The sequence below is a fragment of the Festucalex cinctus genome, chromosome 10 (assembly GCF_051991245.1).
Source record: "Festucalex cinctus isolate MCC-2025b chromosome 10, RoL_Fcin_1.0, whole genome shotgun sequence".
Lineage (NCBI taxonomy): Eukaryota > Metazoa > Chordata > Actinopteri > Syngnathiformes > Syngnathidae > Festucalex > Festucalex cinctus.
Genome location: NC_135420.1, coordinates 29,149,120 through 29,170,956, shown reverse-complemented (window position 1 = coordinate 29,170,956; position 21,837 = coordinate 29,149,120). Strand labels below are relative to the sequence as shown.

Genomic DNA, 21,837 nt, shown 5'->3' with positions numbered 1-21,837 from the left:
ATTAAAAAAGCCTTACTATACATGGTCATTTTTTTTTTTTTTTTTTTTTAATTAAAAAAGCCTTACTACACATGGTCGTTTGAAAAAAAAAAAAAAAAAAAAAAAAGCCTTACTATACATGGTTGTTTTAAAAAAAATAAAATAGCCTTAATATACATGGTTGTTTTTAAAAAAATAAAAAAAGCCTTACTATACATGGTCTTGTTTTTTTTTTTTTTTTTTATTAAAAAAGCCTTACTATACATGGTCGTTTAAAAAAAAAAAAAAAAAAAAAAAAAAAAAAAGCCTTACTATACATGGTTGTTTTAAAAAAAATAAAATAGCCTTACTATACATGGTTGTTTTTAAAAAAATAAAAAAAGCCTTACTATACATGGTCTTGTTTTTTTTTTTTTTTTTTATTAAAAAAGCCTTACTATACATGGTCGTTTAAAAAAAAAAAAAAAAAAAAAAAAAAAAAAGCCTTACTATACATGGTTGTTTTAAAAAAAATAAAATAGCCTTAATATACATGGTTGTTTTTAAAAAAATAAAAAAAGCCTTACTATACATGGTCTTGTTTTTTTTTTTTTTTTTATTAAAAAAGCCTTACTATACATGGTCGTTTAAAAAAAAAAAAAAAAAAAAAAAAAAAAAAAAACCTTACTGTACATGGTCGTTTTAAAAAAAAAGAAAAAAGAAAGCCTTTCTATACATGGTCGTTTTTTTTTTTTTTGTTTTTTTTTATTAAAAAAGCCTTACTATACATGGTCTTTTTTTTTTTTTTAATTAAAAAAAGCCTTACTATACATGGTCGTTTTTAAAAAATTAAAAAAGCCTTACTATACATGGTCGTTTTTTTTTTTTTAATTAAAAAAAGCCTTACTATACATGGTCGTTTTTAAAAAATTAAAAAAGCCTTACTATACATGGTCATTTTTTTTTTTTTTTTATTAAAAAAGCCTTACTACACATGGTCGTTTGAAAAAAAAAAAAAAAAAGCCTTACTATACATGGTCGTTTAAAAAAAAAAAAAAAAAAAGCCTTACTATACATGGTCATTTTTTATTTTTTTTAAAAAACTATACATGGTCGTTAAAATGTTGTCAGCTGGATTGTGTGTCTGTCTGCGCACTTGACTGCTGTTACCAAAATCAAAAAACCCCAAAAAAATCTTCCAAATACTCAGCAAACAGGACCCCGATACGACCACTAACGCCGTGTGTGCGCGCAGGCTGAGAAAAGAGCGCTCGGACCTTCTTCATCTTCCGGCAGCGGCAAAGAGAAGAGCGGCCATCGCGTGACGTCAGCGGCCAAGGGGCGGGGCTCCGCCTCCTTCCTCAAGTGGAACCGGAAGAAGAGGGAAGGCGACGGCACTTGCGACAAACTGGCCGCGCTCGACTCGGCGTCGTCGTCGGGGACGATCCGACACGCCGACCACATGTATTGACGTGACGTGACGTGACGTCACGCGGGCCGGAAATGGACATTTGCAGAAGATTGCATCACAATAAACTGATTGGATGCTTTTGCAGTTATTGTGTCATTAAATTAAACATGCAACAATGATTTACAACTTTTGTTTTTGGCACCCACTTTCATACATTAATATTATGGCTGGAAAAAGGAAAAAAAATCAAATAGACCACAAAAAAATTGGTTGACATAAATGTTTGCCTTGAAATGGGAGCAGCACGACTAATTGATCATCCATTTGAAAACGATTCATTATTGACAGCACAGCACAGCACAGTCACTATTAATCGCATTTTTATGATCATATTCACAATTAAGAATCATAAATGATCAAACTTGATTTCTAAAAAATGCTTCCATTGTTGACATTTTCAAACGATCAACCATACATGGCACTCGATTGCATTCAATGAAACGAATGAATGAAACAAATGAAAGTTTGTGTGTGAGAATCAGTTCATCGTTTTGAACGCGCGACAACCTCGTCGAACGTCGGTTCGCGAAGCGCCGCTCAAGTTGAGCTCGCGGCTCCGACGCCGCTGCGTTCCAGTTGGGCGATGAGCGACATGTGCTTGAAGTCGGCCGGGCGGCGGTTGAACGTCTCCACCAAGTCGAACGTCTCCTCACGCTCGCTGCCGTAGAAAAGCTGCACCTGGTTGGCCAGACATTGCGCCTCGCACGCCGTCTGGCAGGGAGACAGGACGGACAAAAAAGGAAAAAGGAAAAATGGATGCATATATATATAAAGAACACGCCATACTATACATGGTCATTTAAAAAAATGCCTTATGGTTTCAAAAAAAAAAAAAAAAAGCCTTACTATACATGGTCATTTAAAAAAATGCCTTATGGTTTCAAAAAAAAAAAAAAAAAGCCTTACTATACATGGTCATTTTTATAAACAAACAAAAAAACCGCCTTATTATACATGGTTGTTTACAAAAAAACCTAAAACAAAAACAAAAAAATATGCCTTACTATACGTTTAAAAAAAATAAAATAAATCAAAAAAAAAAAAAAAAAAAAAACAACCTTACTATACATGGTCATTTTTATAAACAGACAAAAAACTGCCTTATTATACATGGTTGTTTACAAAAAAAATATATGTCTTACAATAAGTTAAAAAAAAAATTAAATAAAAAAAAAACAACAACCTTACTATACATGGTCGTATAAAAAAAAAAAAAAAGCCTTACTATACATGGTCATTTTTATAAACAAACAAAAAACCGCCTTATTATACATGGTTGTTTACAAAAAAAAAATATGTCTTACAATACGTTTAAAAAAAAAATAAAAATAAAAAACAACAACCTTACTATACATGGTCATAAAAAAAAAAAACACATTTGAGATTTCAACATTCGACACTTCTTCAAACTTCTCAGTCAAAAATTCAAATAATTTGTCGCCTTTGAGAGTTTGTAAATATTCTAATGATTTCCGGAATATTTGTCATTTTGCAAGCCAGTTTGCATTTGTTTGACAAATGTTTTTTTGTTTTTTTGCGAACTCACGATGAATTTGTGGTCCAACTGCGCCGTCATCAGCACGACGTCTTTGGCCTCCATCAGGTCGACAAAGTGATGAAGGATGAGCTGGCTGGGAGCGTTTTCGCCGTGAGTCTGCAACACAACACAAAAACGTCAACAAACAAACGGCACAACCGGCGACGTCAAATGTGGCCGCTCGACACACTTGGATGTTGATGAGGGAGGTGAAGTGCAGCTGGTGGCCCGACCACTGACCCACAAAAAACTCGTAACCTTCCTTCTGCGGCAGCGCAAACAAGAACTGCAAAAACAACAAATATGTTCGATTTGAAATGGTTCAAGTGTCCCAAAGACGTATTTATACGTTTGTTTAGTTTACTTGGATGAAGCCTCTCCACTGCAAAGAATAATAATTACAAAAACGGCCAGAAGGTGGCAGCAGAGTATAAGAGATCAACCAGGGCCATGTTGCAACAAATTCAAGTCCTCAAAATTCAAAATTTGTGAAGAATGATGAAACTTAGCAATATTCTAAAACGGAAACAGATAAAAATACTTTTTGGATGAAAGAAGCGACTCGAATGTTTGTTTTGATAGCAGCAGAATCCAACATTTTGTACCGTGGGACACGACTTGGCCCGAGTGGCGACGAGTTCGTACGTCCGCCTCTGAAAAACAAACGCAAACGCTCGTCACAAGTTCCAGCAAAACATTTTGAAAGCACGCACACCAACGACTCCATTTGCAGATGAAACTAAAAAGAAGAAATTGATGTGGTCGGGCTCACCGGGATGACGGCGCTGATCGTGTCCTTGCTGGAGAAATATTTCGTCCAAAGCTGAGACACAAAAAAAACAAAATGGCTCAATCAAGACAAACGGCATGCAACACATTCAACAAGAAAAAAAAAATTAATTAATAATGTGCTTTAACAGGTCACAAAATGTACTTTGATAGTTCTTAAAAGTTACATATTTGTGCTTTAATGTCACCTGTTATTAATGTATTGACTGCTAATTTTGCCTCATTTTCAGACTTTTTTTTTTTTTGCTTGATTTTCACATGAAAGATGATTTGCATATAGAAGAACAAAATAAAAAAAATAAAATAAATAATAATAATAATAATAATAATAATAATAATAATAACAAATAAACTGAATAAAATACTGCTGGGACATGCTGATTTTTTTTGCTTGATTTTCACATGAAAAATGATTTGCACATAGAAGACCAAAATTTTAAAAAACAAAACAAAAAAACAATAATAACAACAACAACAAATAAATAAATAAATAAAAGAATAAAATCCTGCTTGAGTAAAAATAAAAATCGTGAAATTGGAGAAGAAAGACAATACCGATGTCAGAAAGTGCGTATTATTTGCACAAAAAAATATATATATATATATATATGAAACGTCATTTTTGGATTCAGCCGCATCAAAACAACCAAAAAGAGTTTCAAGAAAATGCTGAGATTTATTTTATTTTTTTGAAGTTTGCCAACCAACCAATCACGACGCCCCTTCCAAGTGAGTCTCACCTGTGCAATCTCGTCACCTGTCTTGTCCTGGATCAGCTCCAGCTTGAGGATGGAGTCCAGCGACTACATGCAACCGGCATCGTCATCATCATCATCATCATCATCATCATCATCAAGAAAATCATAAAGCCACACCTTATTTTTGGCAAACGCTCCTGACGTTCCGTGGCCAGCCGCCATCTTGTCACGATTCTTCAAATTGCAAAGACAAACAAAAAATAAAACGACCGCTAATAAATAACAATTTCGAACTCATAACAACAACAGTTCTCGTCTGAACATGTTGAAAATTGCGACAAGAAAAAACGGTAAGAAGCCAGATGACGTGAGTCAAATGACAAAATGGTTGACTTGTGTTTTGATTTTTGCTTCACCATCACTCTGACGAAGTCGGCTTGCTTGGAGCGTCCAAGTTCTTCTTTCTTGGACTGCTGCCGTTGCTCCATCCGGGTCTTGAACTCCTCAGGATTGCAACTGAAAATAAGAAAATAAAACAAAATAAAAATAGCACCCACAAACTGACAAAACACAGTATCGCTTACCAAGCAAGCCTCATATATATATATATATATTTTTTTTTTTTTTTGAATGATGTTGACAGACTACAACGGCCTCATTTCCGCCGACCGACCTGCGCATTTTCTGGATCTTTTCCTGGTATTTGTCGTAGTACGGATTGTCCTCCAGCTGCGGCTCTTTTCGCACCGAGAAGGCCCGAAAGTGCGCCGGGACCAGGCCGGGTATCAGCGGCCTGATGCCGCTCGCCCTCACCGCCAACATCCCTCTGTACAAACAAGTCAAGTGCAGCAGGGCGGCCGCCATCTTGTTGCCATCGCTTGTGTCCGACATCAATTTCCGGTCCGGCGGAGAGCTGGACTCTTGTCTGAAGGTTCCGGGCGAAAAAGCGGAAGAATAAAAAAAAAAAAAAAAAAAGAAAGTCGCAAGATCGCCGTCAATAAAATAAAATAAAATAAAATAAAATAAAATAAAATAAAATAAAATAAAATAAAATAATTTTTTTTTTTTTTTGTCAGAGCCCAACTTTATGTGGTACGACATTCCAAAGTATAAAAAGACTTGTTTAGATTTGTTTTTTTGTTTTTTTTAATCGAAATGTGATTTTCACGTTAAAAGAATCCCTTTCTAATTTTCATAAACATTTTTTTTATCCATGGAAAATGATACATACATCTTTTTCTCCTCCAAAGTTATTTTTTTGTGTGGAATAAGAGAGTAATTACGATCAATAGAAAATCAACATTATATTTGTAACTGATTTAATTTAATGCATATTCGGGAAAATTGATTTACATTTAGACTATAGAGAAAGATCAGTTCTATTGATCGATAACTGTAACCTGTTTGATAAAAAAATGTGATTTAAAAAAAATAAATGGAAAGATGTTTAAAGTCAGAATATTTCATGACTATAGTAGAGAGGCCATTTGGCGGGGTTCCAATTTAGCAAATTCAGCTAATATAAATATAGCATGAATAAATATATAAAATGGCCTGAGCTGCCTAAAGTGAAACTAACACATTTTAAAATCATAAACAAGATCGAGCCTATATTGGGATTTTTTTTTTTGGGGAAGTTTTTCATACTCTTGGTAATAAACATAACATTGGACAAATTGATAATTGATACAGTAATTTTATTCAATCATAAAGTTGCTTGAAGTTAAACGGATCTACTAAACAGTTAAAAAGAGCATGAAACACATGTGGAGGTAATTTACTGCCACTAGGTGGCATTAGTGTTTCATGTTGGACATCCGTGACATGAACACTCCATTTTTTTTCTTTTCAACTTCACATCACTTGCATTTTTCATGCCTCTAGACATCATATTTCATGCTTCTTAATACCATTTAAGGGCTTTTCATTTTCACAAATGTTTTTCCGATGATCCCTGATTACAAATCATTGAATCGAAACAATCGAAGAACGATCATGGTCGGCTTTCTGTGTTTACGTTTGTCTTTCTCTGCTTGTGCTGACCTCCTCGTGTCTTCATTCTCTTGCTCTTTGTTGTCGGGGGTCCCATGTCGAAGATGCATATTTCATGCGCGGCTCTGGAGGCTTTTATCATGAATTATACAGAAACACAAAGCTCACCATTTGCCGGACAGATGTTATTTTTTACTTAAGGAGAGGAAGGGGACTGTTCCATAATTCAGATTGGCAAGAGAACAAATAAATAAATCAATCAATAAATAAAGCAAAAGGGGAAAAACCCCACAAACATTTGGTGGTCGTCCGCTCGCTCGTGTCACACAACGCAAACGCACACGCACGCACGCACATCTACTGTATTTCTTCGCCATTCTCCATCTAAGTGCTCTCGTAAAAAAAAAAAAAAAAAAAATATGGAGCAGCAGCTGCTGTGTTGTTTCATTTTTTATTTAGTCTGCTTTTCAAACGTATTCCAACAAATCACTTACATGCAGAACAGATTTTTTTTGTTTTTGTTTGGTAACCTTTGGGATGGACATTTTTTAAAAGCTGAATTGTTGTTGTTGTTTTTTTCTCAAATGCAAATGGAAATAGGAAGTGCCGTCAAAAACAACTTTTGCTTTGGGAGATGATGAAACCAAACATTTTGAAATGACATAAATGGGAATATGGTGGAAAAATATTTTATACCATCAATCCATCCATTTTCTTGACCGCTTTTCATCACAAGGGTCGCGGGAGTGCTGGAGCCTATCCCAGCCAAAGGATGGGGGACACCCTGGTCTGCTTGCTCTATTTTATATCAATACTATAATAATAATAATAATAATAAGAATGCTGATTTATTACTTCAATTTCAGATAAAAGGAAAAATAGCAAAATCTCCCATTTGATTCCTTTTTTAATTTTTATTTTATTTTACTAAAGTGCTGAAACAGCTATAGACATGTCACTGCTATAATTTAAGAAATAAATTAATAAATGCATTATGAAATTGAAAAATTATAGAATGCATTAATTACAATTGGAGGAATGTGTGTAATAGCAAAAATCTCCCATTTGATTCTTTTTTTTTAATAATTAAATAATAGTAAAAATAAAAATATTAAATATATATAAATATATATATTAAATAAAAAAATGTATGATTAAATTGAAAAATGCTAATGCATTAACTACAATGTAAGGATTAAAAAAAAAAACTGATTTAATGTAAACATCTGGGAAGGTTGACGTGGACGTGAAATGTTTTCATGCGAGTGCGATTGCGGTTTCATGTCAGGCCTGCCTGGGGGTTTTGCGCGGGGGTCTTGGGACCGTTCACTTAGCTTCCCTTTCGGCAAGTTGAAATCGGACCCCTGGGTCGGCAGATGATCGTTTACTCACACCTCCTGCACACACGCACACGCACAGTTCAGCTCTCCCTCTCACATACACGCACGCTGAGTGGAAAGAAAAAAATAAAATAAAAAATACAAAATACGCTTGCGGTGGGTTGTCGGCGGAATCCCAACGTTGGTTTTCCAAAAGCATCCCATTAAAAGTGCATGAGCGTGTCGAGGAATCAAGACACCGACATGCAAGCCACAACTGGAAGCGTGTGCGTGCGTGTTATTTATTGAGGCAGAAAGTTCTTAGGACGTCTCGCGTATAATCTTCAAAGGTGCAGCGGAAAAGCTGAACGTTGTTGTCGTTCGCTCGTCGTTGGGGTGAACGTACGCGCAAAGGTCAATAAGTTGACCTTTCAGTATTTGGGAGGTGACGCTAAAGGGGGAGGGGCCATCCATGACAACTCATACCAACATATATCTCTGCACTTAACGTACTATTGATGTTTTTTTTTTTCTTTTTTTAAATGTTAACTTGTATTTTATACTGATGTGTTTATGTTTATATGTTCAAAAAACCCAATCAATCGATCAATACATTGAGATTAAAAAAGACCAATCAAGGTCCTAATATACTGTCATTCTATTTTATATGAATTCAAAATATCAATTTTCAAATAAAAAAAAAAAAAGGCCAAATTGACATATGCAGGCTTGACTTTACTATTTCTGAATTTATTTGACATTTATTTGCTCATGAAAAAAAGTCAAACATGAAAAACTAAAATACAACTTTAAGCAAGATAGCAATAAACAGCAAGTTAATTCTTCAATTCATTTCATATCTTTGCTCAGATCCATTTGAATGCTGGACTCGACACAAAGTGGTTTTTAAAGTTCCTCAAGTCACCAGCAGGCGGCGCTGCTCACAAAAAAAAAGAAAAAGAAAAACGACAATTTGATGTGAGGAGCACAAATGATAAAACTGCACGTTCAAGAGTTGAAAAACAAAAACAAAAAACAAACAAACATGATTTTGTTTGCAGCTTTTGACAAGGGAAAAAAAAGAAGTGATATTAATCTTTGACAAATATGGACCAGTTCAAAATCAGCTGGGATGAATTTCAGCTCACATGTGCACAACCTGATACGGTCTTAAAAACAGAAAATGTTTCATCCAGAATTCTGACACGTTTGTAGAAAAAGGTTTATTTATTTATTTATTTATTTATTTTTTAGCTGAGGTTACACTACACTGACAATTTGTACAATATTTAGGTGGCATCATTTATCAATAAAAGAAAGTCTAAATATTTAACACAATTTTGGACGCTTGTCAGAAAACTTCCAAGACTGATGTCACAGAATTAAAATTTCAAACACAAATGTCAAATTTTTCATGGGTCAAAAAAGCTCAGACACAACAAGCACAACTTTTTGGCTAAACTCCACAAAGTATTAAAAAACAAAAACAAACAAACGCACAAAAAAACCTGTACCATTATGTTTTTTTTTTTTTTTTAATTATTTATTTATTTATTTTATATATGTATATATATATATATATATATATATATATATATATATATATATATATTTAATTTGACCCAACTTTTTGGGTTAGATAACATCAAAGTTTGGTTAGATAACTCAAAAAGTTGGGTTAGTTCAACTTTTATTCAGATTCAATTTACACAAAAAGTTGGGTCAAATGAATAACTCGCAAAACAACATAAATTGGCTTGCTTTGTGGGTTATTCATTTAATTTGACCATAACTTTTTTTTTTTTTTTTTTTACTCAATTAATTTGTGTTATTGGGTTATAAAAAGTTGGGTCAAATGAATAACTCGCAAAACCACCTAAATTTAATTTGACGCTAACTTTTTTTTTTTTTTTTTACTCAGTTCAATTGGGTTATTCCATGAACCCAAAAAGTTGGGTGAAATTCAAAAGCTAAACCTCAAAGCAACCCAATTGGTGGGGTTGTTTTGTGGGTTATTCATTTGAGTCATTTCAGTCTATTGTTGAGCAAAATCGTGTTATTTTTGACCCGCCATTTGTTTGGAGTGTTTGCATTGAGGATGACGTCGCGGTTCCAGTTTGAAAGAAATCTTTATTGACACCAGTCAAGTTGTCAGATTCACATCATTTGGTTCAAATCACAACAATCAAAACGGACAATCACTTTTTTTCCCCTCCTGTCTTTCCGGACGGACGGACGGACGGACCCGCAACCTCGTCTTTCTGCTTCGTGCTTCCTCTGGGGGTGGGGGGAGGGGCTTAGCGGCTCAAGTGGGGGCGGAAAGATAAGGGAGGTCAGGGCGGGGTCACGCCGCCGTTAGCGCCAACAGCGACGCTCGGAAAGATCTCAAGCTGCAACGTTACAGAAGGAAAACGGCGTGAAGCCGTTTGTACAAATATGTCACTGACTTGTATATATGACCGGATAACCGATAGACACGCCCGCGCAAGCCGGTGAAGTCGCAGGGCGGCCATCTTGCTCCTCCCATCTGGCGAGCAGACGACTGTACAAACTATACCATAAATGTACAGATGAGACATGTGCAGCTCTGTTGGAGTAATTGTAAATCATACGGTATCGTGTAATTAGGGGCGTGGCCGCATGGAAGCCAAATAAAAAGAGAGTGTGCAGGAGACGATTCTTCAGAGAGTGCAGGAGTGAAACGTATCGGTCACTTTCTCTCCTCGCGAGACTTGAACCGAGTGTCTTCTCTGCTTTTTGTTTCGTGTTTAACTCATTTGCTCCCAATAACGTGTAAATACGTTTTTTTTAATGTTCTAAGTGTCCCAAAGACGTATTTACACGTTTGTTTTTTTTTATGCTAGAGCATACAGAAGGCTTTGATGCAGCCTCTCAACTGCAAAGAACGGTTGCAGAAATGGTAGTTATTACACAAACGGCCAGCAGGTGGCAGCAGAGCAAAGGAGATCAACCAGGGCCATGTTGGAAAAAAGCTCAATTACTTCCAATTTTGAATAGATTTGTGAAAACTGATGAAACTTAACTCTCTTCTCATGCTAATTGCTGCAAAACAGAAACAAGATAGAAACATACGTTTTTTTTTCCCGATGAAAGAAGAGACTCTAATCTTTCTTTTGGTAGGTTCCAGGTTTTCTAGCCATAAAACCCAATATTCCGTGGGCCTTGCAAAATCCAGTAAAACAGCCAGGAGCGAATGGGATTGCGAAATGGGAAAATGGCTGGGAGCCAAAGAGTTAATAAATGTCAAACAGGTAAAGCCGACAAGCTCGTAGGCAGTTAGTATAAGACCGGAGACAGGATGAGACACGTCGGGGTTTTCTGCCGGGGTGGTTTTTGTTGTGTTGTTACAGTTCTGTGTTTGTCCCTTGCGATGATGATGTCGTCAGTGACTCTGTAAGTGTATTTCGGTCGTGTATTTGTCACTCTGCTTTTGTCATATAGGCCTTTATTCCGTCACGTAGAATTGAGCATGATTCCAGTGGTTGTTGCGAGATACGGTCGAAGTTTCTTGGTCAGGATATTTCTTTGAGGCCATCCAAATCCAGCCCTGCTCTCTTGTTGTTACTTTGTATTTTTTGTCTGTTTTCAACTTTCCCGTCTTGTCCACGTTTGGGTCCAAATTCCTCAGCTCACATGATTGTTTTTTTTTCATGCAAACAAACACAACAACAAAGCCCAGGTTATTTGATATTTTATGTTTTTTTATGAAACATACGTGCTCAAACGGACACGCAACCTTCTACAGCACGCGAAGCAGCAAATGAAGACGACGACCCAGCCGCCGTCCGTCCGGGTGAGGAAGAAGAAGAAGCAAGGCAGTAAAGCGAGCTGGCAGTTGGAAGTGCTGCTCATTCGAAAGCCGCCGGTCGTCACTCTCGTTTTTTGTTTTGTTTTTTGCGTGCGCAGGCGCGTGTGCGCTTCAAGTATGCGGGCGTGCGTGCGAGATTCAGCTTGTTATCCGACGGCGCTGTCGACAGAATGAGTTTAAATCCCGAGCCTGGCCACGAGCTTTCGTGATTCACAAACACACATTTACACATGTATATATATTAGGGGTGTCAAAATTAGTGCTTTCATTTGGAGTTGATTTCAAGTTCCTTTAACACGATGCTTTTCAATTATTTTCTGTCATTCCCCCCCAGTACGAACTGCAAGAACGATTGAAGAAATGCTAGTTAATGCACAAATGGCCATGAGGTGGCAGCAGAGTATAAGAGATCGGAACCGGGAACTAATCGGACAAAATGCAACATTAAAAACTCATTTGCTCCCAAAAATGTATAAATATGTTCTATTTTAAATGTTTAAAGTGTCACAAAGACGTATTTATACGTTTTTATGTTGCTTTTTTTTTATACTCGAGCATACAGAAGGCTTTGATGCAGCCTCTCAACTGCAAAGAACGGTTGAAGAAATGCTAGTTAATACACAAATGGCCAGCAGGTGGCAGCAGAGTATAAGAGATCGGAAACGGGAAATAATCGGACAAAATGCATCCAGTTCATTGTGAAAATTAACATTAAAAACTCATTTGCTCCCAAAAATTTTAAATGTTTGTGTCCCAACGACGTATTTATACGTTTTTAGTTATTATTATTATTATTTTAATGCTAGAGCATACAGAAGGCTCTGATGCAGCCTCTCAACTGCAAAGAACGGTTGAAGAAATGGTAGTTATTACACAAACGGCCAGCAGGTGGTAGCATGTGATGAAATTTTCGCTATATTTGAATGCTAATTGCTGCAAAATGGAAACAGATCAAAATTTATTTTGCCTTGCAAAATCAGTCAAACTCCAAGCGAAAGGGATTTCTTCAGTCAAAATGGCTGCCAGTCAATGAGTTAAATTTTCTTGCATTTACATTTTTTGTTGTTGTTGTTGACAGTATGTTGGTTTGATGATGGCAAAATCTTTGGGATGTTTTATTGTGAAACTCTCGACATCTTGCTGCTGTTTTTGTTTGTTTGTTGTTGTTTTGCTTCCTTGGCAGGCCGACTCGAGAAGCGCTTGGCAGCGTGTCAATGCGAAGCGTCGCTCGGCGGCCGCCGCAGTCGATGACCCTGACGGTGTGCGCTTATCGTTCTAATTAAGATGCCACACTTGAGTTAAAGCGCCGCATTAGCATTTGATGGGGAATTGATCAGGCTGTCAGAGGGGGAGGAGGCTAATGTTAGCTTATGTTTGCGTGTGGGGGGTTCGAACGTAAAAAAAGCAGAGCAGTAACACTGACCGATTGTTTGTCAACGTCACGTCAAGTCTGTTTAAGGTAAACCGACACACAAACCGAGTTTATCCTCGAACGTTTCACAAACCGCAAATTCGACCTTAACCCAAATATCGACAGTCACGTCTTTCAGTGCCGTTTATGGAATTGCTTTGCACATTTTTTTTATGCTTATTTAACATGATAATATTTGATGTCACTGCAAACAGCGAGTCTGAATGAAAAGCTTTCATATTCATCAAAATGTGAAATCAATATCTTTTTTTTGTTTTTTTTGTCGGTAAGCACGTTGTAAACGTGCTTGAAATGGAAAATGTCCGCCAGGCGGTAACATTTCAGAGCCCAAGGCCTCGTCGGGCTGTTCATTGATTACCACTTGATGGCGATCATCTGCATAATAATGAGGATGTTCAAGGTTAGTTCACGCCAAAAAATGATTTTACGCGACCATTCCGGCTAGGTTAATCTTCCAAAAATAATGCCTTTTTCCATACAGCGTAATAATAAAATCAAGGTCCATGGACGCTCGTCTCCGCGTTCTCCCAAGGAGAAAAGCTATGGACGAAACATCAAGCCCCGCCCCCCGTCATATCTGCACACGGTCTTTATTCCTCCTCGTCTCAGCATCCGCGGCTCGTCCCTGATAACTCATAATTTCATTTTAACACGCAAACGAGCATCGGAAATGAAAGATCAAAACGTGTCGTTTGCGGATGCGGATGCAGAGACGACACTCATCCATTATTTATGCAACTTAAAACATTTCAAATTGATGGAGTTTAACCGTCTCAAAATAATGTTTATAGCCCATCATGATATTTTAGCAGTTAATATACAAATTAAATTTAAAAAAAAAAAAAAAAAAAAAGGGAACGTGAGTCTAAATGAATAAAAAACAAACAAAGTTGTTCCGGTGAAAATGGCGGCCAGTGAATGAGTTAATGAGAGTTTTAGTCGAATCTTTGACTGTCTCACGATTCGACTCGATTCGATTCAGAAACGATTTTCGATTCTCGATTCAAACGATTTTCAATTCCAAATGATTTGATTGAAATATGATTTCTGCTTTCATTTCCAGATATGCACAACATTGTCATGATCTGCTTTGCAAGACAAAATGACAAATAGAGACATTAAAGTGTCTTTTTTTTTGTTTTGTTTAAACATTTATTAATTTTGTATTGTAAGTGCCTTTTTCCACAAAAACAGCATGTGGGCTACAACTGCCTTTTTTCTTCTTCATTTCTAATTTAAATAAAATCCATTTTTGGATATTAATATCGATTCGATTAATAAATGAGAATCTCGATTCTTTTATGAATCGATTTTTGTGGCACACCCCTATCTTAATCTAGTCCGGTGAAAAATGTATCTTGACCAAATCATTTTTGTTTCGTTTTTTGTTGACGAAATTAACACCGGGATGGAGTAAAATGGCCATTAATTATGATGCAAACTAAAAGATGACAGACATGAAAAAAGCAATGTGAGCGTCACCGGTCGCGAAGTGGCGCGCCGACATGACATCAACCTTTGCTTGATGGTGAGAACCGGCTGGAACCGGCTGACAGGATGAGAATCGTGTGCACGTTCCCGTGTGCACGTTCATCGTACGCGACGTCGTCTGACGACTCGCGGCACTTGAAGTGCCAATAAGACAACTCGGACTGTCCCCAGGAATGACGTCAACGAGACGACGACCGCGAATCGTGTGCACGCGAGAGTCAATGTGACGTCCGCCGCTGTCCTGCATCAGGTGCGGCGGCGGCGGCGGCGGCGGCGGCCGTCCGGCTCCTCCTCGTCAGCCTGCCGGGTGACGATTGGACCTGAGACGTGTGTCCCCCCCCCTTTTAGTGTCAGACAAAACATGTTATGATGCTCACACTGACAATAGCAAACAAACATGATGCGTGTGCGATTCGGGAGTTGAGCGGCCATGACAGTCTTGTCGCTTATGATCACATTTCGCTTCTGCGCGCGCACGTGCAATGAAACTGGGAATGATGTTTTAAATGTCAATAAAAACAGGATACAATGATTGGAAAATCTTGTTCAAACAATTGAATACAATACGGGGAAAAAAAAGTGATGATTGTTATTATTTTGTTTCCCCTCAAATATTTAGAATTGATGCCTGCAACAAATTCCAAACAAAAATGGGAGAGGCGGAGCTTTGTGCTGTATTTTGCGTTATGAATTTGATGTTTGTTTATTTATTTTATGTATTCACTCACCTACTTCGTTGGACGCATTTGCTCCCAAAAACGAATAAATACGTTCTATTTGAAATGTTTGAAGTGTCCCAACGACGTATTTATACGTTTTTTAATCATATTGAGCACTTACATGCTAATGCTAGCACAAATTGAGTTCCTCCACATATTGACTCAGTTCACAAGCATATTACGTTCCCCTTCATTTGACCATTAGTGTGGATTTTCAACACACAAGGGCCAAAACATGCCTTGTGAGAATTAAACTGCAATTAAAAAATGAGCCACCAGAGGGTGCTAGAACTGCACAAATGGAAATCAAGGCAAGTTTTTAAACAGATGTGCTGCTATTAATGTCGTGACATGGTCGATCGACGCGATATCTTGGCAGTTTTAATATTGTGAGATCACGATATTACCGATATCGTTACATCCCTAATTGAAACATTGTGTAAAGTTTACAGAACCTTTCAATGTTTTTGTAAATGTTAGACTCAGTGTAGGACTCGAACGTACATTTGTATTCAAATTAAATTTGCCATCAATTATCAGCGTACTTATCGGTTGTCGACATCGGCGCTTTCTAAATGATTGTCGTTATCGGTTGAAAATAGCATTATCGTACGTCCCTCATTTAGAATATTTCCAAATATACTCGCCTGTCAAAAAAATGTTTACTCCACGTTGGTCGTGTCACGCTTCCGTATTATTTCTACTCAATTTAATTCCACTAATGGTACGGTTTGGAAATTTTAAACAAAAATCGTTACGGTATGTAAATAAAAATGACACGGTGACATCAAAATCGACTTTCGAAGAGTGTTTAGTTAAGTATAACGATTGGCTGAGGTTCACATAAGCATCAATGAATCAAATATTAAGATGATGTTGTTTCAATTTCCCAATCTGGGTGATTTGGCATCGTGCATGTTTTTGTGGTTCTTTTGGCCTAAATGCGCGTTCAGCCGCACGTCTGCGCAACTTGTTCAAAATGCTGCCGAAGCACTTCAGCGCAAACGCTCGTTCTTGTTGCTCTTTTTGTTGTTGTTTTGTTTCTCTTTTCCCGCCACCCTTCTTTTTTTATTTAAAGGCAAACCTGAATTCTGACAGCCATTAAAAGAGAGAAGAGAGGAAAAAACAAAACAAAACATCAATCCCGAGAATCTCACGCTGGCAAACCTGCGGTCATGGCGAGCGAACGCACGAACGCACGAACGCGCGAACGCGGCGTTCGAGCTTGTTATCCGCATCAGACTCGTTTTTGTGTTTTCTCCTCAGCCGCCGTCGCGTATCAAGACAATCAATTATGGATCAAATGCGGGCTTGCTTTTCATTCATTTGCAGCTGTTTTATTCATGCCTGCTTGCTGGTCCTCCTGTGCTCCAAAAAGGGGGGGGGGGGGGGGGGGTGTTATTATCTCACAATCATTTTTTTTTTAAGGTTTGAGTTCATTTCCCGATAATTCACCACCAAATTATAACACAAGATTGACTTGGTGTACGTTTGTGCAGCCGTTTGCGTAAAAAGCAGAAGACCTCCCGTCCGTCCGTCCGTCCGTCCGACCGTCCGACTCATCCATAATTGATGCGCTTGGGTTAGCCGCTTCCTGCTGCAATCGGAAGCAGGTGTCGATAAGGACAGGAAGTGGACGCTGCCAACAACCTCAGGTGAGTCGCCCGCGTCGGTGTTAGATATCCCTGAGACGCTTTCCTCTCTCAAACGCGCACACACGCACATTTTCCCAGGTTTGACTACCATTGTGGGGACCGACTTGAAATTTTGGTGGTCCCCACAAGTTGAGACCACTTTTTGAGGGTCAAGACTTGGTTTTAGAGTTTCGTGTTTTTGAATTGGGATGTGCTTGAGGTTAGGGTAAGGAATCGGGGTCGGCAATCATTTTTCACGGTTGAGGTTAGGGAAAGGCATTATGTCGATGAGAAGTCCTCACGATGATACAAAGACAAACGTGTGTGTGCGCATGTATGGGTCCCCACAATGTAGCAAAGACAAAGGCCCACGCGCACACACACGTTGGTCTTTGTATCATCGTGAGGACTGTGGTGGTCGGCCGTCATCCCTCTCAGCGTGGATGAACTCCTCCTGGGTACCTTTCCTCACAGGGTTCTTCTGTGCCCCACCAGGTTGTGATTGGGGGTTGTCTATTTATTTTTATTGTATTATGAATGTTTTAATTTTTCTGCACTTTTGAGTTGCATTTGAATGTATGAAAGGTGCTACATAAATAAAGTTTGATTTGATTTGATTCGCGTCGTCATAATGCGACTACGAAAAATGATTGCCTATCCCGATTCCTAACCCTAACCTCAACCAGAACCCAATTCAAATCTCAACTCTAAAACCAAGTCTTGTCGGGTCCACGCACGTTCTTTCAACAAGTTCAAAACGTACTCGATGATACTTAAGCAAAAGTACCTTTGAAAGCCGTTTTAAGCTAAATGCTACAAATGTTCCTTCCTCCATTCATCTGCTTTTCCTCACGTTTGCCAAAGTATTCCAAGTGGCGACTTTACCCGAGCGTGCCGAGATCAAGTGTTGATCCCTCGCCCGTGAAGCGCCGGAGTTGAAAAGGAGCCGCCTCAGCAAGCCGCCGCCCTGCAGTCAACATCAAAATATCAATAAGCTCTTACAGCGTTGAAGAAAATGTCTCAACGTGACACTTTGCCTCCCCTGTTTTTGTTGTTTGCCAATATCACTCAACCACTTAACGTTGGCGTCCGCCCACTCGGATACTTTTACATGTACATTAGGAGAAGCTTTTTGCCTCGATTTGCCTCCATCTCTTTCTTCGCCCTCGGCCGCACGCCGCGCCGATTAATGGTCAATATAAACTGGCTGGATGGTGACACATGGTCCATCCTCATTTATTTTGGACGACGCCATTGACGGGCTTGGAGTTATTACCGCAGTTAAATAAGAAGCTGACAGGAGTCGTGCGCAGCCATATTCATATTTTATGAGGGAAACGGAATATCGCAGGGAATGAGTTCCGTTGGAGCCATTTGGAATCTTGAAAAGTTCAAAACGACAACTTTCTTGTAACCGTATAACAAGTGGAACTTCAAAGAACAACTTCCAAGTCACTCGAGTTGAAATGTCCGAGTGAGTGTTTTGTGTCAATCCCTTGTTAACCGCAAGCAGTGTTGGAGTCACGACCACACCAACCGAGACCAAGACGTTATCCAGACTAGAGAGTATTGAAACCAAGACCAGACCCAGACTTTTGGACGTCCAGACCGATAAAAGGCCAAGCCTTTTGGCATGCCAGACCGAAACGAGACTAAGACTTCTGGGGTCCATACCGAGATGACACCAAGACTTTTGGGGTTACAGACCAAAACGAGGCCAAGGTTTTTGAAGTTACAGACCAAGACAAGAGCAAGACTTTTAGGGGTCCAGACCGAGGCGAGATCAAGACTTTTGGGGGTCCAGACCAAGATGAGGGGCCAAGGCTTTTGGGGTTCCAGACCGAGACGAGACCAAGACTTTTGGGGTTACAGACCAAAACGAGGCCAAGGTTTTTGAAGTTACAGACCAAGACAAGAGCACGACTTTTGGGGGTCCAGACCAAGATGAGGGGCCAAGGCTTTTGGAGTTCTAGACCAAGAAAAGACCAAGACTTCTGGGGGTCCATACCGAGATGACACCAAGACTTTTGGGGTCCCAGACTGAAACGAGGCCAAGGTTTTTGAAGTTACAGACCAAGACAAGAGCAAGACTTTTAGGGGTCCAGACCGAGACGAGACCAAGACTTTTGGGGGTCCAGACCAAGATGAGGGGCCAAGGCTTTTGGGGTTCCAGACCGAGACGAGACCAAGACTTTTGGGGTTACAGACCAAAACGAGGCCAAGGTTTTTGAAGTTACAGACCAAGACAAGAGCACGACTTTTGGGGGTCCAGACCAAGATGAGGGGCCAAGGCTTTTGGAGTTCTAGACCAAGAAAAGACCAAGACTTCTGGGGGTCCATACCGAGATGACACCAAGACTTTTGGGGTCCCAGACTGAAACGAGGCCAAGGTTTTTGAAGTTACAGACCAAGACAAGAGCAAGACTTTTAGGGGTCCAGACCGAGACGAGACCAAGACTTTTGGGGGTCCAGACCAAGATGAGGGGCCAAGGCTTTTGGAGTTCTAGACCAAGAAAAGACCAAGACTTTTGGGGTCCAAGACTGAAACGAGGCCAAGGTTTTTGAAGTTACAGACCAAGACAAGAGCACGACTTTTGGGGGTCCAGACCAAGACGAGACCAAGACAGGACCAAGACTGTATACCAAAGAAAAATCACAAAAACAACAGAACAAAATGACCCTTATGCTGTTTTTGATTGTTTGCAACAAAAACAAATTCTGCAGTTTTTTTTCTTGTTTTTTTAACAAATCTCAAATCGAGGCGTCGTGGCGCTCTATGGGCCGACAGAACAGCACCTGCATTTCTCCCTGATCACAGTCGGACTGGCCTAATTGGCCTCAAACCATCTTGATCAAAAACCCAGTCCACCCTTGTCAGAGTCCAAGACCGTGTAAAAATGTATTCGCTTTCAAGAAGAGACTGAGACCTTTAAAACGTAGTCTTGAAACCCGGAAACTTGGTTTTGATTGGACCGACAGAGCAGGATATGATGAGGGACAAAATGTGACAGTGAATGATTGCTCGGTGAGAATTATTATTGATGATTCAGCCGGTGTAAATTATTCATGTGGCGTGAAAGGCATCGTGTCTCCGACATTCAATCCTGAGCGAGATCAATGAGCTGGCATGCATGCAAAGGGGAGGAAGGATGCACAGGAAGGAGAGTTGACTCGGACCAGGGGAGTTCTTCGGATTGCGAGTTTGTCAGGACAGCTTAAAGGAGGGTGACAGGGCGGCCATCGGCGATGCCGAGTGACGGTGCTGAAAACGATTGGCTGTGATGTCGTCTTTCGTCTGATGCAGACACAAAAAAAAGTGGCCGAACTGCAGCGAAAGCCACAATTAGGAGAATATACCACATATGAAGGCTTGGACAAACAACTGCGGACTCGTCAGACCACAGTACACTTTGACGTATGACTTTGGTTGTACACGGTCGCGTTTGCATTTGCGGATGTCGCGATGAAGCGTGTTAAGCCGCAACGCTTTTCTGAAGTCGTACAAAATTGTGGCAAAATCCTTGAAATGTCGCCTGAGGAATTGAAGGTCACTCGCATTTAATGTTGTTGTTTTTTGGTCTTGCACCCGCCAAACCACAAGATCACGGAGAGTTCACGCTGGAGAGTCGAGTTCACGCAATAACAACCGTCTATATGGAGTCCTATTTATAAACAATAGCTAAAAAATCGAGTTTGCAAACGGTTTTATTTTGTAATATACGGGATTGACCTTGACGCGAGACGCCCGACTTCCTGTCCGGCTCGTGTCATTTCTTTATCTTCATGAAAATCCACATGTACATTAGGAAATTGAACACTGCGGATACCTGCCACATCCGTTCCGCATCCGCACCGCAACTACTGTTCTGAATCGATACGCAGACTCGAATGTGCTCACAGCCGCTTTACTGGATTTGGACAGATTTTGCAAGGCCCACAGAATATTGAGTTCTATTGCTATAAAAACATGGAACCGACCAAAAGAAAGATTAGTGTGTCTTCTTTCATAATAAAAAAAAAAAAAAAAAAAAAAAAAAAAAAAAAAAAAGTATAATTCTACCTGTTTCTGTTTTCAAGCAATTGGCCTTAGAATATTGCTAAGTTTCATCATTATTCACAAATTCATTTAGAATTGTGAGTAATTGAGCTAGTTTGCAACATGGCCCTGATTGATCTCTTATACTCTGCTGCCACCTGCTGCCCGTTTTTGAAATAACTACTATTGCTTCAGAGGCTGCATAAAAGCCTTCTGTATGCTCTAGCATAAAAAAAATGAAAACAAACAAACGTATAAATAAAAGATAAAAAGGTATGAAACGTATCTAAACAGTCGTCGTGACCTCCTCCAGTCTGACTCGCTAATGCTAGCTTAGCGCACTATTGGCAGCACTTTTATCACTCAAAAAAATGGCTATTCATACAAAACACTTCAGGAATGTATACAGCGAAGCATCTTAATGTAACTCACTGGCATATGATTAAAAAAAAAAAAACTTTTATTGGCACAAGTTGATCGTGACTTTTTTTCTTCTACTCTCTAATGTGGTTACAACTTAACAGAACGCACGGAACCACACTGTCCCCAAGTGGCCAAATTGTACACAACATGAACAGCGCTCCCAATAAAGGCACACAAAAGACAGTAAATAATTGAAATAAAATCGATTTTGCGACGTTTAAAATCAATGCTGAATCGTACTAAATGACACTCGATTCTTATGAGAATCGATTTTGTTGGCACAACGTTACTATTCACAGGAAGAGCAGCAACTTCTTCCCGCTTGCTAATAATTCCCCAAACTCCATGGTAGCCTTTTTTGTTTTTTTTTGCGAAGGTTTTGTCATTTAGTCATGGAGACGTCCACCGCGCTCGTCTTCCGCCGCACCTGTCGGTTCTGGCGGACAGCCGCTGACTGCCGGACATGCGCCGCCGCGATGAGCTGCGACCTCAAGCGCGGGCGTCTCGGA

The 21,837-nt window shown here is 39.2% G+C and overlaps 3 protein-coding genes across 9 annotated transcripts in view; 2 read left to right on the top strand and 1 right to left on the bottom strand.

Moving 5' to 3' along the window:
- Window positions 1–1,548, top strand: part of rhpn1 (rhophilin, Rho GTPase binding protein 1) — a 12,761-nt gene extending 11,213 nt beyond the window's left edge. For all 3 annotated transcript variants that reach the window (XM_077535160.1, XM_077535159.1, XM_077535157.1), the window contains one exon: window positions 1,214–1,548. In XM_077535160.1, the coding sequence (XP_077391286.1) occupies window positions 1,214–1,429 (216 nt within the window). In that variant the 3' untranslated portion in view covers window positions 1,430–1,548. The remainder of the gene's footprint in view (window positions 1–1,213) is intronic.
- The window catches only part of LOC144027541 (antihemorrhagic factor cHLP-B-like), an 82,154-nt gene extending 67,058 nt beyond the window's left edge, over window positions 1–15,096 (top strand). The window contains exon 8 of the mRNA XM_077535170.1: window positions 15,084–15,096. The gene's annotated coding sequence lies outside the window, so the exon portion shown is untranslated. The remainder of the gene's footprint in view (window positions 1–15,083) is intronic.
- zc3h3 (zinc finger CCCH-type containing 3) overlaps window positions 1,733–21,837 on the bottom strand; it is a 101,814-nt gene continuing 81,709 nt past the window's right edge. For 3 of the 5 annotated variants that reach the window (XM_077535149.1, XM_077535151.1, XM_077535153.1), the window contains 9 exons: window positions 5,127–5,378; window positions 4,870–4,969; window positions 4,631–4,693; window positions 4,496–4,558; window positions 3,739–3,789; window positions 3,572–3,619; window positions 3,157–3,252; window positions 2,976–3,083; window positions 1,733–2,140 (listed from right to left, as the gene is read on the bottom strand). In XM_077535149.1, the coding sequence (XP_077391275.1) occupies window positions 1,967–2,140; window positions 2,976–3,083; window positions 3,157–3,252; window positions 3,572–3,619; window positions 3,739–3,789; window positions 4,496–4,558; window positions 4,631–4,693; window positions 4,870–4,969; window positions 5,127–5,378 (955 nt within the window). In that variant the 3' untranslated portion in view covers window positions 1,733–1,966. Of the gene's footprint in view, window positions 2,141–2,975; window positions 3,084–3,156; window positions 3,253–3,571; window positions 3,620–3,738; window positions 3,790–4,495; window positions 4,559–4,630; window positions 4,694–4,869; window positions 4,970–5,126; window positions 5,416–21,837 lie in introns of those variants that run through there. The other 2 variants (XM_077535150.1, XM_077535152.1) reach the window with 2 other exon arrangements.